Here is an 18,690-nt window from a genome sequence, read left to right as displayed (position 1 = left end):
CGGTGCAGTGTGTCGTAAAAAAACGACCTAACTGTTACTAGTCTCTATTGTTTCAAGTATATATTCACCCATTGTTCGCTGCATACAGTATGGCGGATATAATATAACTAACTAACTAAGGTCTGGCCCTCACTGGCTCTAGTCCATACCACATTTAAGCATAACTTTTAAAATGGCATCCTAAGAACCTTTTCTATTATGCCAATGTTACCCGTGTCTACTGTACTTTTAAGAATTCAGTTCAAAAGATCTGGTACCCAGAGCCGGAAAGCCGGTTGAAAAAATTAAGTTTCATTCATTCACATTTCCGGTTTTAATTGCCATCTTTTTTTTCTGGCTGTTGATTTTCAGTTCAAGTTCAACTGACGCTAGCCGTAAGTATTTTTGAATCCATCGAATCTGCTGCCATCAGCTAATCCAATGATTAACCGCAATAGTTCTGCGATTAATTTGTGTCTGTTTCTTTATAGTGAATCTATTATTTTGCTGCTGAAGGTGTGAAAGTAAAATCAACATGCCGTACTACGCTGTAGCAAAGGGTCGTTCTTCGGGCGTTTATACTTCTTGGTCAGACTGCGAAAACCAAGTCAAAGGATTCTCCGGTGCTCAATACAAGAAATTCGATTCAGTAAGCGACGCCCAGGCCTTCATCTCTCAACGTGGCGGTGGATCTCGGGGAGGGTCATCATTTTCGTCGGGTTCATCTTACGTGCCCTCCGTGTATGGATCGTCTAGTAACATGTCGCACTCCTCTAGAGGAAGAGGTTTTGAAACCGACAGAGATGGTTTCACTCAAGTTTACACTGACGGCGCTTGTTTCTCTAACGGGAGAGATGGTGCGAAGGCTGGTTGGGGAGTGTTCTGGGGCGACGGGCACGCGCTGAACGAGAGCGCGCCGGTGTCCGGCCGCGCTACCAACAACCGCGGCGAAATCCAGGGTGCTACGCGCGCCATCCAGCAGGCCATCGACCAGGGACTGAACAAGCTGACCATCAACACAGACTCCAAGTTCCTGATTGATTCTGCCACCAAATGGATGGACGGTAAATTCTTAGCTTATTTCTACCCACACTATTTTACATTGCAGCTATCTGATTTATTGTCATGTCTGATCAGTGCTCTCTAAGTCAACCTTTTTTACAGCTTTTAATTTATAGACACACAAGCATCATACACCCTAAGGGTGGACTGAGCATACAGTGATTTATTTAATAATTTATTATATTATTTGTGGAGAGGAATACAAATCTGAAATGAGGAAGCAAATTGCTTCATACTGATAGCTTAACTGATGTTTACTTTTGTTCTTCATCAGGTTGGAAACAAAACGGATGGAGGCTTCCATCAGGGGAGCCGGTGAAAAATGAAGCGGACTTCAGGGAATTGGCCCGAGTTAAGGACAAAATTCAAGTGAAGTGGAATCATGTAGATGCTCATAAAGGCATACACGGTAATGAACAGGCTGACCAGTTGGCCAAAGAAGGGGCTTCTAAGTACAAATAATTATAATTAAATATAAAGGTATCAAATTGTTATCTGTTGATATTATGAAACTTAATGGTTGATTTTCATAGATTTTTTTTGTTTGAACTATATTAGTTACTTTTATTAGGTAATTAAATAGTTTAGCAGTTTAATTTTTGTTTACATGTTTCAAAAGAGTTTATTGTCAAAAAAGTTTATTAGCATTTCAAAATACGCTTTTTTAGTTTAAGGTTGATTATTTGGGTAATTAAGTTATTGATAAAGAATCTCTTTGTTTAAAGAATTTTTGCCTTCAAGGGGCCGCTACTTTTTTTGTGAAAGAGGCTAGTCTGTTCGCTTAGACACTGTCGCCTTTATGTCGCGCCGCCTTGGCACGTGCCATCGTGTCAAATGCACGTCGCGACTCCCGCGTTTCTCTCAGGAGAATTTGGCTTTTACCTACATATTTTTCTCTTTGACTAACTTGTGTTTATAATTTATATTCGTATTATAGCTATGAGATAAAATAGTATTCTATTTCGTAGAATAGAAAAACATATTTTATTTAAAGCTAAAAGCAAAATAATAACAGCGCCTGTGGGTGTGTACAAACACTATCTTAGTGAACAGACTATACTTAAATGAAGTATTATTACTTTGTACCTGCTTTGATACAGTAATTTCTTATTATTCTTTTAGAATAATAAGTTATTCTTTTAGAATTTAAGTGAAGGTAGGCATTCAGTTTTGGAGAACTTTGTTAAACATTTGATGGTTTCATACCACAAAAAATTTAAACAAGCGTAAAACGGTGTTTCAATGTGATGATTTCTGTCAAAAATTTAGTCAACAGGCTCTGTTAAACTTTTTTTTTGTGGTAAGACCATTGAATTATTATGAAGGCGGGGTACATATATTATTATATATGTCCTTTTGTGACTTATGTGATTTTGTATCATTAAATAAGTACCCTGGGTATATTATTACCTACTCAACTACATTCCAACAGGAATTTTGCGGTTTGTTATAAAGATTAAAATATTTTGTAAAAATAAACAAGTGGTTTTAATTTATTCTCTACATACTAATTATGCAGAATTCAATAAAACAACTCAGGTATTGAAATTTCTTTAATAAGCAATAGGTAGCTATATCTAACAGCCCAAAGCTTCATGAATTTTCATAGAAAGTTGTGTAAAGTAACAAAATATTTCATTCTAAAAAAAATAATTAACTTAGGTAGGTCCAGTGGCATTACAGATGGTTATCGTTAAACTACGATCTCCAATAAAAACTGCGTCACACAAGTTTATTTACATATTCATACCTTATAACCCTGACTTGTGCAATCATTTTGCTGTTATGGACTAAGTTTTAACGGTAACCATATCGTAATTTTAACCACCTGACATGAAACTGGTAGACTACAGGCCCATGTTCAAAAATGGATGGGTCATATGAACCACCAGGTGACGTATACAGGACGATATAAGAGCATAAAATAATAAGATTCAGCACTATGCCGTCACTTGTAAGCTGTCCAACAGAGTGCTGGTGAGAATTCAAAAGTGCAGGTAGAGTGAGTACATTTTGGTCATATATTTTTGTACGGCATTTTTACCATCGATAGATCCATGAAAAATAATAAGAAAGCGCGCAGTGCCGTAAAAAAATGGTGCGCCACAAAGTCAGTAATTTTTTTGATTTTCTGACAATTTCCGGGGTAAATTTGGTCATTTAATTCTGTACGGCACTAGTTTCATACTGTTTCAATACAGCCTCTAATCCATTATTCCGCAACGCCGTACAAAAATCATGCGACAAGGGGAAAAAATTGAGGGTAGCAACCCCCTCTCTTTCCGTGGTCCGGGGGATGATTTGAAACAACATAAAATTAATTTATTTTGAAAGTGTTTTATGCATAGATAATATTTTTTTACATGCCGTACATTTTCGTTGGTCCAAAGGTTTGTAGGGGATGTGGATATTATATACACACCCGTTCACTTCAGTTAGACGGCATAGTGATTTTATCATATTATCAATTGTTCTCTTCAAAAATATGTTAATGCCGTACAGTATCAGATGGCCATAAAGTACTACACCCTTAAAATGGTAGCGTCATTTTCATCAGCCTAAAAGATATGGTCTGCATTAAAATGTACGGCATATTTTTTTCCTAATTTATTTATCTTAATACTATTTAAAACAAGGGAAAAGCGTAGAAAATTGCTATATTTTATTAATCTATGAATATTTAAACTTTTGCAATAATTTGAAAAATTTCAGTTTTTGTATTTCTCTATAATTTTTTTTAGAACAGTTTCTTTTGAACGGCAATACTATACAACAATAGTATTTTACACTATCATGTTAAAAAAAAAGTTGCCGTACAGAGTCAAATGATTTTACAGCTTTAAAATGAAATTAAGATAATTATTGATACTCATTCAAATGAACACTAATTTTTTGACGGCATTATTTTTAATAGTACTTTTGAGTGCTAGATAATGTTTTGGAATCAAAGCCGTACTTTTTTAAATTACCCCCCGGACCACGGAAAGAGAGGGGGTTGCTACCCTCAATTTTTTCCCCTTGTCGCATGATTTTTGTACGGCGTTGCGGAATAATGGATTAGAGGCTGTATTGAAACAGTATGAAACTAGTGCCGTACAGAATTAAATGACCAAATTTACCCCGGAAAAGGTCAGAAAATCAAACAATTTACTGACTTTGTGGCGCACCATTTTTTTAACGGCAATGCGCGCTTTCTTATTATTTTTCATGGATCTATCGATGGTAAAAATGCCGTACAAAAATATATGACCAAAATGTACTCACTCTACCTGCACTTTTGAATTCTCACCAGCACTCTGTTGGACAGCTTACAAGTGACGGCATAGTGCTGAATCTTATTATTTTATGCTCTTATATCGTCCTGTATACGTCACCTGGTGGTTCATATGACCCATCCATTTTTGAACATGGGCCTGTAGTCTATGGACTTTTATCACTGTTTTGTAATAACTAGGTATAGAGTTTACGCTTATTTAATTAAATAATCCATAAAGTAACACAAAAATTGAACTTCTAAATCTTAACAATAATAAAAAAAAGTTATCCAAAAAATCAATCTTAAACTCATAAGTATAGCAACAACATATTATTATTATGTACCCTATTATTAATAATAATTACAGTGGTCTTAGAAGCTCGTTCTTTGGCCAACTGGTCAGCTTTTTCATTACCGTGTATGCCTTTATGAGCATCAACATGCTTCCACTTGACTTGAATTTTGTCCTTAACTCAGGCCAATTGCTTGAAGTCCACTTTATTCTTTACCGGCTCTCCTTATTGAAGCTTCCATCCGTTTTGTTTCCAACCTATTTAAGAGCAAAAATATTACAGTTTACCTTATTCAATTTATTTCATAGTATAAAATATATTATAGCTAGCCATAGTGGTAGATTATTTTGACGATTCAAAAGCACTTGTAAAAGTTTAATTGAATAAAAATAATTTGAATTTGAATAGTTCTGCACATCTTGCACTCACAGCATCACATTACATTAGCAATGTTTTTACTTTAGTGATTGAAGTGGAAATGGAGTGTCAAGCTATGCCTGCAGAGCCATCTACCATGCCAAACATTTTTGAATAAGGTTTAGAGTATACAAGTGACAAATTCAGAGATAACACCTGGCCTGGGGCATGTCACACTATACTGAGAGTTACAAAGGCAACAGAATACTTATTACTTCATTTCAGTTTTGCACTGCTTATGGAATGCTATTTGGGCTTGTTTTCCCCTCCACTAAAAAATATAATCTATGACTTCAAATATTTGCTCAATAATAAAGCTCACTCCACCTTAGGCAGTGTCATGCTTGTGTGATTGTAAGCCTAAATTAAAAGCCTATAAAAGCTGGTATAAAAAGAAAAGGTTGACATGGTGATCAGACATAACATTAAATGAAAGAGCTGCAAAGTCAAAGTAGTATGGGTACAAATTAGCTAATGATTTGTTTACCGTCCATCCATTTGGTGGCAGAATCGACGAGGAACTTGGAGTCGGTGTTGATGGTCAGCTTGTCTACTCCATGGTCGATGGCCTGCTGAATGGCGCGCGTGGCGGCCTGGATCTCGCCGCGGTTGTTGGTTGCCCGACCGGACACCGGCGCGCTCTCGTTCAGCGCGTGCCCGTCGCCCCAGAACACTCCCCAACCAGCCTTCGCGCCTTCTCTCCCGTTGGACGAACAAGCGCCGTCAGTGTAGACTTGGGCGAAACCATCCCTATCGGTTTCAAAGCCTTTTCCTCTAGAGGAGTGCGACTTGTAGCTAGACGATCCATGAGAAGCGGAAGGTACATAATCATAAGATAAATAAGAAGATGACCTTCCCCGAGACCCACCGCCACGTTGCGAGATGAAGGCCTGGGCGTCACTAATTGTAATTTGTATCGAATTTCTTGAATTGAGAACCGGAGAACTTGTTTTTCGCAATCTGACCAAGAGTTATAAAATATAAATGCCCGATAAGCGACCCTTTGCTACAGCGTAGTACGGCATTTTGGCAGTGATTCTTTAACTTTTAATGCTAGAAAGAGTTTGTTTTTGGTTAAAATTAGCCCTTCACTAGTTTAATAATAAATAGCAAATAGGCAAGCAAAAGCCGTTGACTTCAAGTTTTAGCAGGAAATACGTGGAAATACCTACGTTTGAACAAAATGTCTAAAAAGATGCAGTGTATGTTATGGTCTGTGGTGCAGTGTTGTGTCATGACGGCGCCACATGCTTGCGAAACGACAAAGCATCGGCAAACACCATAGAGTAAATTCTAATATTTTCATTGAGTCATGTCGTATCGTATGGCCGTCGTCAACTCACAATATTTGACAAGTTTACAATGTTACCCGTGACGACTTAAGGGGCATGAGACGGACCTGCCCGCGAAATTCAAATTTAATTTGGTTTTTCGCAATTTGTAAACTAATACGACAAAGTAGGCAGGTATTTTCACAATGGCAGTATCATCCTCACAGGTTTATATTAAAATCTTTAATTGAAAGGGTCCAGTTTAAGAAATTAATTCTAGTATGGGCTATTCTCATAAATTAGTCGATACTAGAATTAATTTCCTAATTACTCCAAGTGGGCCTATAACCGCTGGGTCTAGTTACTTGAGGTTTTGCAGAGAACAGAAGAAAAGTAAGTAATAAAGGATATATTTTTGGAATTCCGATGAAATTTGGTGAAATTTCGGCGGACAAAGTCGCGGAAAAAGCCAATAATTTTCAAAAGAATAGATCCATTACCTATTTTCTTTGAGCTAATGGATGCAAATAAATAAAAGATAACGCCAAATACAATAATGTACTTTATTAGAATTCTTAACTATAGGTCAATCACCTTCATAATAATTGTGTTAACACATCAAATCTACGTCTTTACTAACATTTGTAAAAAATCAGATTTTATTGTTGTATTTTGCAACATAATTTACCACTTGGTGTGGTTTACGTACAAGATTACTAAATATGTAGTTATATAATAATATTATTAGATAATAATATAATAATAGGGTAGAAGAAAAATACACTGTCGAGAAAATGTCATAACTGCAAAATACCAACTCCACATCCAATTTCATGCCTAATTATTTTTTATTGTTGCTGTGTCTCTAGTAATTATCCAAACACACTTTCTACCGTCTAGTACTTTAATACTTATAAAATACATTATTTTATAAACCAAACGTATTCATCTTAACATACTTTCATAATATTGTATCTTTGTTAAAAAATAAAAACAAAACAAAATAATGTTAGTGAATTCTATTTAGGTAGGTCTGTACCTATCGTACCTACACATTTTAACGTAGGTACAGTATGCTTCTTTTTCCCCCGACTACGGCAAAGCCAAAAGGAAGGATTATGATTTTAAAGCAGTCTATGTATGTAGGTACGTATGTTTTTTTATGTATTCCACCATAGGCCCTAAACTACTGTGCCGATTTTGATTTTTTTTGCTATTGCATCGAGTGGGATATCGAGTGAAAGAGGAAAAAAATCTAAGTTCATAAATTTAAATATAGTACAATGATAAAATACACAATTTTAATATCTATCGCTTCGCTATCTATCGGCAGTTTGGTAGTAGTCGGGTTTTAGTGCTGTTTAACTTTATCTTGTATAAATTAGTATAATACATAGGTATGTAAATTAATAATCATGCAAATAATATTCAACAGGGATATTATTTCTAAAACGCTAAGTATATGAACATAGTTATAAAGTAGGTATATAATATTATGTATTTACATTGTAATGATACATACTTCTTGACTTCAATATAATATTACTTGATTAATAGTAAATAATGATGCAAAAGATTGAAATGCAGTTTATTATTAATAATTAACTATTAAATAAATAAGCCGAAATGTATACAAATAAAAATAGGTAAACGCTGTACCTCCACGAGCGAGCGAACGCTATTAACGCTCCCAGCAATATAAAAATTACATGGAACTAATAAGTATAGTACTTATTAGTTCCATGAAAAATTACGATTAAGGTGGATACGACGGGTCTGCCCGCTAAAAAAAAAATTGTTTGTCGCAATTCGTAAACTTATATGACAAAGTAGGCTTATGGCACTTTATTTGCGCCAATGGCAGTATCATCCTCACAGGCACGCAATTAAAGTGCCATAAGCCTACATTGTCGTATTAGTTTACGAATTGCGAAAAACCAAATTTTTGAATTTCGCGGGCAGACCCGTTTCATGCCCGTTAACATCACATCGTTGCGATAGTATCTCCATATTACGGCGATACTATCGCGACGATGCGACAAGTGAGACTGGCAAAACGCTAGCGACTCGCCGCGAGACGAGACCTACTCGCTGCGAAACGTTATCTACTTACTGGCAGCGTACCGAACTAAGCTCTTTTCAAAATAACTCCGCAATGAATCGTTGCGAACATGCGGCTATCCGTTGCGTGACCGCGACGATATTACACCCGTGCCCGATGCAGATCCGTTGCGATACAATCGCTCGTGGAGTTCCATCTTAACAGGGCTCTCTCCGTCACTCGTTTCATACAATCGTAGTTCCAATTTCATTTGAATATTAAGCAACCAAAGTCCATGAAATTTTGCAGACATATTCTAGAAACTAATATCTGTATCTGTGTTTTAGATTTTTCTAAAAATATGTAGTTTCAAAATTACAGGGGCTCAAAGATTTGTATGAAATTTTTTAAGACCGCGTAACTTTGAAACCGAATATTTTAACAGAAATCTGGAAAACCACAGACATAGATATTAGTTTCTAGAATATGTCTGCAAAATTTTATTGACTTTGGTTGCTTAATATTCAAATGAAATTGGAACTACGCTTGTATACAACGAGTGACGGAGAGAGCCCTCTTATTGCTATTGGTCTATTGAGTTAAACAAAATTCAGTCACATACAAACTCAAATTAAGCAAACGTTCATATTCAAAATTATTTTTAATGGCACTACTTATACCTAAATATTCTATTTTATTATTGGCATGGGGTCATTATTTGGAAGATTTTGATTGTTCTTATGGTTCACATGCACATTAAATTAAAATACTTACTTCACTATTTTTTTTATCAAAAATCAAAATTGGGCACGTGCATACTTTGTAGGTACGATTTTGTCGTTTCCATGTAGACATTTGCCTTGAAAATAATTTTATTACTTTTAATTTTTAATTAATCATTTTTTTATAATTTTACGATAGAAATATTATCATTGTCATCATCAAAGGGTAGGTAACTAACGGACGAAATTAATAAATAATCAATCTATCTGTAATCTATCGATAGGTTTCTTAGGCTGAAAACTATAGAACGCACTTTGACTTTGCTTAGACTTATGTTTCAGTTAAAACGAGACAGATGTATGCCAGCGGTATAATGCTGACTCATTTTAAGTGTCTTAAGTCTGAACAAAGTCTAAGTGCACTCTATAGATCTCAGCCTTAGACCCTTCGTCAAATAGATCATACAATATTTGACAAATAACAACATCTCTAAATAACTTATCGAATCTACAGATAGACTGATTATTAATTTCGTTGTTTAGACTTACGAACTAAATTAGCTAAATTACATAGATATTAGATCTTAAAATAGATACGGTCAGTATCCTTAGTCAGTGATATTAACCTTTAGTATAAAAAACAACCGATAAAGGTTACAACATAATAATAAAATTTGTTAAACATTTGAACAATTGTTTTGGTTATAATAGTTGGTAAAATATGTTAGTAGGTAGGTACATTGATCGTTTTGGGTTTTGATGAAGAAAATATTGAAATGACTAGTTTATTAGTAATTTAAGTTGTGTAAAAGTATTAGGAGACGTTAGGCAAATTTTTTAAAATTATTTTTGTGTACTATGTGAGGCACAAAAGTTTTTAAAATATTATGTATACATCGTTTTGTCTTATACTCGTATGTAGTTTCACATAGTAAAATTACAACTCACACAATCATAAAAATTTAATTTAATTATAGAATTTATTTATAAAATAAAAACAATAAATTTAAGTTAGATCTAGAAATTCACGCAGTAACATGACAGGCAATTAATTGTAACAACCCTTTCTTTGGCTGTAATACATTTTCATATTAAAACTAAAATGAATAAAAGGTAGACCGTCAATAGCTTTGATTCAGCACCCTGTAGACTAGAGAAAAACATTAATCTACCTAGCAATCACTAAAAGCTTATTTACAGCTGCCATGATTTAATTTCCTAATCAATTTTGAAATAACCGATTTATCAATTAGGTAGGTAACGGAAAATACCATTTATGTGATGTTCAAATGAAAGGAATAGTTATGTACCTTTAACAAATTTAATAAAGAAGTTAATGAGAAAAATTTGTTAAGAGACTAGCTTATTTTTAAAAATCATAGTTTCTTATTTTTCTGTATTTAGTTATTACAACGCATGAAATATGTTGAGATTCAAAAAACTCGTAGACGGAATGAAAAAGCTAAGTAGAATATCTAAATGTTATGATGAACCTTAATAAGTACAAAACTCTAATTGCACTAGTTAAAAATGTTCATACAATATAAGAATACGTGTTATAATTTTAATGTCCTAGCCTAGTCATTATAATTATTATTTGACGCTAAATGCGATACTGAAAAATGTTTACCGATATATCGTTATCGATATCATAATTTGACACTATTTTTTTTATTTAAAAAACCTACTTAGCGCTCTTTCATAACGCTTTACAAAAATATTTCATTATCTAAACTAAATATCTGTGCGTGTTTCCTATAAAAGATTATTTTGAGTTATAAAAGCGCGGTGATTAGTAATTTAAATCTATACTTTCCTTTGCATCTCTCTATATCCAAAATACTTCTTTGTCATTGTCATGGATGGAGCGATGATATGAATACTTATGCGATGACGGATAATATCGAGGCCTATTTACTTAATAATTTAACTACAAGCAATGTCATAAGAGATGATTCATATAGTTATTTGTTTATTACCTAACAAGCTGTAATTTAAAATACTTTATCACGAAGATGATTCAGCCTATTGTATAAAAAGTTCTTCAATTGATATTGCGACTGTGTGCACAACAAACTCATAATGTGGGTATATGCACCTAGTAACAATAATTTAGATTTGTTGATAAACAGCGCCTCGTAAATAAAATAATCGACCATCGGTCGCCGATTGTTTTTTAAATTGTGCTTTTAAATAAAGTTGATAGGTAATAAAATAATGATACACTTAACGATTTTTAGTTGCTTTTATAAATTTACATTGCACCTTATTATATTTATTTAAAAGTGCATGTTTCTTAGTATTAAATTGGTTTCAATTTCAAAGTAATACGTTTTCAACCGTTTTTAATAACGTTTAAAATAACGCCCATATTTATCTAGTCACTAGAATATTATAACGTAGGCTGTGGTAACTTAAACTTTTTATTCCTTGGTCTGAGGTTTCTCTCTGGTCTTCACTCTTAGCCCTGAAGCAAGGCAAGATAATACAAAAAAAAAACTAAAGTAAAGAATTTGAAATTGAATACTTATCCATATTTTTTTACGATTGGCCATAATTTTTATCACTACCTATTTTGTTTATACGGAATCGCCATTGTAAATGTAAATTGAAACACTAAAATATTATTACTGATAATAATATAACCCTAATCAAATGCTGGCACGGATCAACACCTAGTTTCATTCTAGTAATGGATCATTTTCTAAGGTAATATGTGTAAAGTCTTTTCATATTATAAGTACCTAGTAGGAAAATTACGAAGCAAAATCATACATTTTAATCCTGCCTTATTGTTTAATTTCGCTGGCGCACAGTTTTCGATCCGTGCATAGACATTCCGTCTACGGATCCAAGCCAAGTCGCTAAAGAGCGTGCGAGCGACGACATACATGTTGAAAGGAAAAATATCTATTTAAATTAACGTCGTTTCATTGAAAGTGAACTTTCCCACTTATAAGCGCGTAAATTCACTTAGCACAGGTGTGAAATATCAGCGCTGTTGATCTTGATCATAACTTCTATTTAAATTACCTAATGTACGAGTAGCAAACGATTATAAGCGCAAAGGTTGAAAAATCGCATGTAAACCACGCACTGTGAAGAAAAATAATAATTTCACCAGTATATTCGAAAATTATTTAAAAGTAGCAATAATGGCTATGTCACCATTCACAACTTGTAACTTTAACGAAGTTGCGAGTGGAGTTAGTTGGAGCTGTCATCAACCGTGCCATTAGCATTTGAATAGGATAGTATCTCCTGATCCTGATCTTTCTTCGGTCGTGTCGGATTTCCGTCCCATCAGGCTATAAACACCTGCGCTTGCGCACACACTTGTGCAGTGTGCCGCCCCGCATACCTCCCGCGCAGTTGGCTCATCTCCATAGATATGGGCCGCCGTACTATTACATATTATTATCATTAGGATAGTAGGTAGGTATGCTTAACCACTACAGCGATATAGTAATACAAAATGTGTAACACTGTCCATAATACTAGTAAAATGCTGAAAATAACTTAAAGCGATGTTAAAACACACCGTTCGCACTCTAATTAACAGTTCCCGACCATTAACGCACTTTACCACTGCCACTTTACCTATAACTGGGCATACATACATCTACCTGTTTACGTCCACACGGAAACTACATATTATTATCTACATTCACAAGGCACGTATCGAATCTAGGATACGCTGAAAAAATATTTCTCTGACTAACAACAGTTCTTGTTCCAATGATGTAAAAAAATCACCATTTTAGAAAGTCTAAATTGCACACTATGACAATCTTTGGCGTTCTCACTTAAAACCGCACGCCCCTCACATAATATGTGCGAAATCACCGAGCAGAAATTCGATCAGGGTTTTCGCAATACTTTATTGCGATACCTTAGGTACTATATTTTATATTCATACTAAAGTTGGATTTATAAATCACCCACCGCACACGTTTTAAATCGGAGCTCTTTTTTGTATTGCGTAGTGGACGTGGACGAAGTCGCGGGTACCATCTAGTCTTGTTTATTTTTAATGAACATCTGCGAAATTACCGATCGAAATTCCGACCACATTTTTTTCTTTGCCTATTCTTAGTAGGCACAATTTCATCCTGCATTGCATCAAACATTGCGTCCTGATTCCTGAATCGCAATGAATGCATGCAACGCACAATTCGTGACGAATAACGAGAATTCGCTCTTCCTGGAGAGGCATCAAAGTCTATAGCATATGGCACTGCCACATTGGAGCCAAGTCTAAATGGAGCACTCATCACTGTCGCGCGCGTAATCCTCATCTTCGTCGTCCTGACGGCCACTCTTCTTAACTTTACCGGAAACTACACCCGTGTTGACCTTACTGAACAGACTACTTCGATTCAGCCTAGATATCTCTCTCTGAGGACTGAGTCTCTCCGCCACGGCCTTTTCATAGTTATCCGAGATCTTGCTGACTCCATTCACAGGACTCGTGACTGGGGACTTTACGGTTTTACTAGGCGATGTGGCCTTTTTGGTTTCCCCGTTCTTATCGAACACTCCACTGGTAGCTGCTGTGTATGAAGGTGGATCTTTCGCTCGAGCGCCGCTCACTCCGCCAGGGTTCAACAGTTGGGAATATAGGAAACTGTTGTTGCCGAAACCGTATCTATTGTCCATTTTGCCGTTCATCATCATCAAGCTGACTGGTTTTTCAGGTGGGATGGGTTTTTCTCCTCTCTTTTCCAATGCGACGTTCCTTTGGCCGGCCCAGCGCTCGCCGTTTCCAATGGAGTAAATAGAGCTGAGGTTGACGAAACCGGTTGGGTTAGTTGACGCGGAAGTCCGTGGTCCGATCGCGACTCCCGCGGGATCTCTGGCGCGCCCTGCGATCACGGTTGACAACCCTTCGCTCAGAGTCGACTCCTCAACACTGGAGTCCTCGACAACTTCAGTGTTCGTAACATCGTCTAGGTTAGGCGATAAGCAATCTTCATCTGTTTCATCGTATGAGCTGAAATTATTAATACTGATTTTAGTATATAGATCGACTTGCCCTTGTACTAGTTACTCGGTGCATTACGATCATCGCAAACATTGTTTTTGGTTGATCTTATGGGACTCATAATAAAACTCAATGCAAATATAGACCGCTGCGATTTTGTTATAGATAGTCTTTAGATAGTCTTATATTGGTAAGTGCAGCGTTTCAGCCAAAAGCATTGCGATTATCGCACAGACTGCATCATTTTTTGGTAATACAAGGGCTGGTAACACATTACTCAGACCTTTTAGTGTAAGTTTTTGAGTAGTACTGCAATTGCCATCAAATTTTACAGCGAATTTGTCAAATAGTCTGCCAGAATGACATTTAATGTACCCATAGGTACTCTACTGATGAAGTTTTCTTTAGTTATGCAAAAAGTTACACTAGGCTTAAGCTGCATACACATTACTGTGGTGTGTTGTGTCTTAAGTCGCAACAGAAGGCGAGCAGAGTAACATTTTATATGAAAACTTCATTCTCTAGCTTGCATCGCGACACATCACAACAATGTAATATGTCTGTAGCGTTATTTATATGTACTGAATGCAACAGATTTGCAAGATCGAAGTCAATGTTAGTCGCTTCATGCCTGATAAACGCCAATGAGATCGAATATATTATTTACAAACATAAGCAAGGTAAATAAGAATAATTCATATGGTAGGATTAGGTATATTTACATGGGTGATATAATAATATAATGTTTCATCAGTAAGGCAGACTTATAAAGCAAAATAACTGGTAGCCGCGAATTTCTTTCGGTAGAAGTTCACATTTTAACGCACAAGATCTAAGCGACGTTATGTTCTGAACAAATGTGCAAACTTCTTGTGAGAGATTAACAAGCTTAAACTTAGACATCGGAATCAGAACACAGTAAGTAGGCACAATATATTTTAATATCTTTTAGTCCTGGAACAAAATTGGAAATTCTACAAGACCAAATATATCATAAAACTATCGATGATCAAATTCCAGATAGGCAAAGCTCATAATATAATTTTTGTGTTTGGAAAAGTGAATACAAAGTCGTATAAATATTTATATACGCGCATTTGTAAGTGACACGTATGAAATAGTCTGCATATCGCGGGGTTTACGCATCTTTGGGTAAAACGACACCTACGAGCATGCTTCAAAAAATGGCGATCCGTTTTCAGTAGGTACCTATATAAAAGTCGTTGAACAGAATGTTTAATTCTTGAGCAAAAAAGTTTTGAATGATTTTCGTTCTGATGACGATGAACTCAAGCAAATTCAGAGTTCAGTTCAATATTATTAAGTGCAAAGTCAATGCAGCAAAAGTACACAATACAATATTATCATACACGGCAATACACGAACACAATCTTACCCTATCATAGCCAGTTCTGTCTTCCTCCCTGATGAAAGAAATCGAAATAGATTGTGAACATAATATTAGGTAATAAAAAGTGACAACTAAATGAATGGTACTAAATATAATTCTTTATTATTATAATAAAATAAATAAAATCAATATAGAAAATAAATAAACATACATAAAGTGGCTCGTAAATGGGCTATAAAGATTGCAAAATACCATAAATCTAGCTGGCAATATAGTCCAAATTCTGAGGAACACAATACACAAGTTCCCATCTACCCACTCAATCGGGCTTAATACCGTTTATCCACCCTAAAACAGCCACCCTAGGGTGTTTACTCGAAAACGTGTACTTATCCGTCTTTCCACCTTATTAACGGAATTTGTATATCATTAAAATGTCGTTGGTCTATCTGCCTACCCAGACTAAAAAAATTAAGGCGGGCGAACCTTTCCGACTATACACCCTAGGGTGGATGTTTTAGGGTGGAAAAACGGAATAAGCCCTAAATTGTATCGAAATATTGAGAAGTTAACCCATTTATGAGCACAAATATAAAGATAAATATATAGCTAAATGTAGAATAAAGAAAATAAATAGAAGTAATATATAAAAAGAAAGATATGATGGAATATAATAAAATCTATTAGGAATGAAGATTTCGTTTTCTCTTAACAAATCCCTGGTATGTATGTATGTTTTAATATAATGTGCATTCAGAACATATTGCGTGGGTTTCTGTTAATATCTTCGTGGCTATAAGATATCGTGCACTAGCAATATGTTCTAAGACCAGTGCTCCACAATGCATCAAATGCTTGATGCTTATACCCTGTTCATCGAGACGAGCTAATAGGGAAGTAAGAAACCGTACGTCATTGGCCGCAGATAACGGACATAAGGGACGTCTTAGAGCTCGTTTACACAGGCTGCGTAAGCGTAGACGTAGCGCGTACCGTTGCGTTGTAATGTATGGAACTGTATGAACCATGACATACCGCTTACGTGGTGTGAACGTTCACGTAGACGTAATGCATGCAGTTATGTCAACTTACGCGCGTCACTACGCACGTGTCACGTGTACGTGCTGCATACGAAATTAGTGTGAATCGGCCTTTACCTGGCTCTCCTGCGGAGCGAACATCGTCTTAATTTTGTTCTAGTTTTTTTAGGTTTCGTACCTGAAGAATGCCAACGGGCCCCTATTACTAAGACTCTACTGTCCGTAAGTATGCCAGCGGGCATATATATATATATATATATATATATATATATATATATATATCTCGTGAATCGTATTACGATTCACGAGATATAGCCCGCTGGCATACTTACCTATACCTATACCTATTAGGTAGAGAAAATTTATTACGTGAGATTTTCAGTGTACCTACTTATTTCTATTGCAGCTGTAAAAAAAAATGAACATAGTTATTTCTTGTACGATGGTACGGAACCCTTCGTGAGCGAGTCTGACTCGCACTTAGCCGGTTTTTACGTTCACCTGGCTTGCTAATTAGACTGTATTCTGTTTACTTTGTAACTTGGCGTGTTTCTCGGACTGATTTTTGTTAATTGACTGATATTTATTTACTGCTAACCTGGCTTACTCATTTTATTGTTTCTTGTTTCCAAACTTCTGATATTTTGTTCATAATTACTTACAATAATTATGCAAATAAAACATTATTAAGTATCATTTTATCTTGATACCCTACGGACACAATCTTTAAGATGTTTTGCAGTGAGCATTATAAACGCACCCTTACATTTTTAGGGAATGGTCACATCCACTAACCAAACACGATCATAGTGCGTCCTTTTCACTTCTATCCAATTGTGCAAGAGAAAGCGCCCTATGTTAGCTCGACTCTTTGAACAAGGTATGATCATCTAGTGCCTATATGTGACATTTACTTTACCACTGCAGGTACACGCTATTTGTTCGATTTAAGTCCAGGAAACCCACTACTTCTGATCAAGTCATAGAATCGATTAACATACTTCTTTTTCTCCGATTCTTTAATACCGAATAACTGCCTGTTTTATAAAGAAAAGTATTATTGATTTGGATTGTATTGAATATAGCTAATGAAAATTGTATGACAGAAATGCTCACATTTGGTCCTGCGCGTCACTTCCACCTTCTTCGGCAACTAACAGTTCGTATTCTTCAGCGGCAAATCTGTCCCATTCTGACATCTGGAATGAAAATTATATAAAGTGTTAATATTCCTATACGCACTGTAGGTACCCTCACTATGAGATTTTACTTCTCGCCAACGTTGATAGTATTTGCGATTCGCGTTAAAGTAAAATGGTCCTTAACACCCTTGTTTTAACGCTCAAGTTAGTACATCTTTACAGGTCTTTTAAAATGTAGGTGTAAACTGACCTCGCAATCTGAATCGCGCTGGGTCGCGAACGGATCGCGCTGCTCGTGGTCGAGGTACTTCTCGAGGTTGAAGAACGTGTCAAAGAAGATGGGCGTCAGCTTGCACTTCTTAAGGTCACCGAGTGTGATCTTGCCGTCTTCTGCCGGGTGGACCATATCTAACATCTGTAATTTGTTAATTATTTATTTCATATTATCATTTATACATAACATATCTAATAGAATAGAATAGAATAGATCATAAATGCAAAAGTGTGTCTATCTGTATGTCTGTTAGCTTTTCCGTTCAAGCAATATTGACCAAATTTGCAACAGGGAAAGTTGCATCTCATAGGAATTTTAAACAACATAAATCCGCGCGTACAAAGTTGCATGTATCTTCTACTTGGTACAGAAATACACGCTATTTCGGCCCCAACTTCAAACACAGATATACGCATTGTTGTAGTTTTTTCTTGGCAAAGAGTTTGAGAGGGATTTTTAAAAACATAAATCCAAGAAACAGACATATTATGTGACTTTTTACCCCAGAAAATCAAAGTTCCCAAAGTTCATCCAAATCCACGCGGACGAAGTCACGGGCGTCATTTAATAAGGAAGAAATAAAAGTTTCGTACCTGACATAAACAATCGCTGAACGGCAGCGTCTCAATACCTATCGCCTCCATCCTCTGCATTTGCTCTTCGTAGAAGTATTCCAACTCATACATGGATATATAACCGTCTCCGTCCACGTCCATACACCTGGAAACACAAGTTAACATTTTGCTGGGCGAGCAAATACATTGCGATTCACACCCCGGGCTACATACTACTCTTGATGTTATAGGTCAATGCTCATTTTGCATTCTGACCTGCGGACTACGAGTAAAAAGTAACCCA

The 18,690-nt window shown here is 35.8% G+C and overlaps 2 protein-coding genes and 1 pseudogene across 6 annotated transcripts in view; 1 reads left to right on the top strand and 2 right to left on the bottom strand.

The window, feature by feature from the left end:
• Window positions 1–258: 258 nt before the first annotated feature.
• On the top strand, window positions 259–2,520 carry LOC123864815 (ribonuclease H1-like). Of its 2 annotated transcripts, XM_045905517.1 has the most exons (3): window positions 259–374; window positions 471–1,043; window positions 1,316–2,520. In XM_045905517.1, exons 2-3 carry the CDS (start codon window positions 515–517, stop codon window positions 1,501–1,503), a joined length of 717 nt encoding a protein of 238 aa, XP_045761473.1. In that variant the 5' UTR covers window positions 259–374; window positions 471–514; the 3' UTR covers window positions 1,504–2,520. The 2 variants fall into 2 exon arrangements, with proteins under 2 accessions (XP_045761473.1, XP_045761474.1); XM_045905518.1 differs by lacking the exon at window positions 259–374 and having other exon boundaries at window positions 381–1,043.
• Window positions 2,521–4,484: 1,964 nt separating this feature from the next.
• LOC123864630 lies at window positions 4,485–5,978 on the bottom strand (annotated as a pseudogene).
• Window positions 5,979–12,306: 6,328 nt separating this feature from the next.
• Window positions 12,307–18,690, bottom strand: part of LOC123864763 (serine/threonine-protein phosphatase 2A regulatory subunit B'' subunit delta-like) — a 123,929-nt gene continuing 117,545 nt past the window's right edge. For 3 of the 4 annotated variants that reach the window (XM_045905422.1, XM_045905424.1, XM_045905426.1), the window contains 4 exons: window positions 18,426–18,552; window positions 17,809–17,973; window positions 17,533–17,615; window positions 12,307–14,034 (listed from right to left, as the gene is read on the bottom strand). In XM_045905422.1, the coding sequence (XP_045761378.1) occupies window positions 13,299–14,034; window positions 17,533–17,615; window positions 17,809–17,973; window positions 18,426–18,552 (1,111 nt within the window). In that variant the 3' untranslated portion in view covers window positions 12,307–13,298. Of the gene's footprint in view, window positions 14,035–15,421; window positions 15,450–17,532; window positions 17,616–17,808; window positions 17,974–18,425; window positions 18,553–18,690 lie in introns of all 4 variants that reach the window. The other variant, XM_045905423.1, reaches the window with a different exon arrangement.

Source organism: Maniola jurtina, chromosome 4 (genome assembly GCF_905333055.1).
Source record: "Maniola jurtina chromosome 4, ilManJurt1.1, whole genome shotgun sequence".
Taxonomy (NCBI): Eukaryota; Metazoa; Arthropoda; class Insecta; order Lepidoptera; family Nymphalidae; genus Maniola; species Maniola jurtina.
Note: the sequence above shows the minus strand (reverse complement) of the source record. Positions and strands in the feature narration are given on the sequence as shown.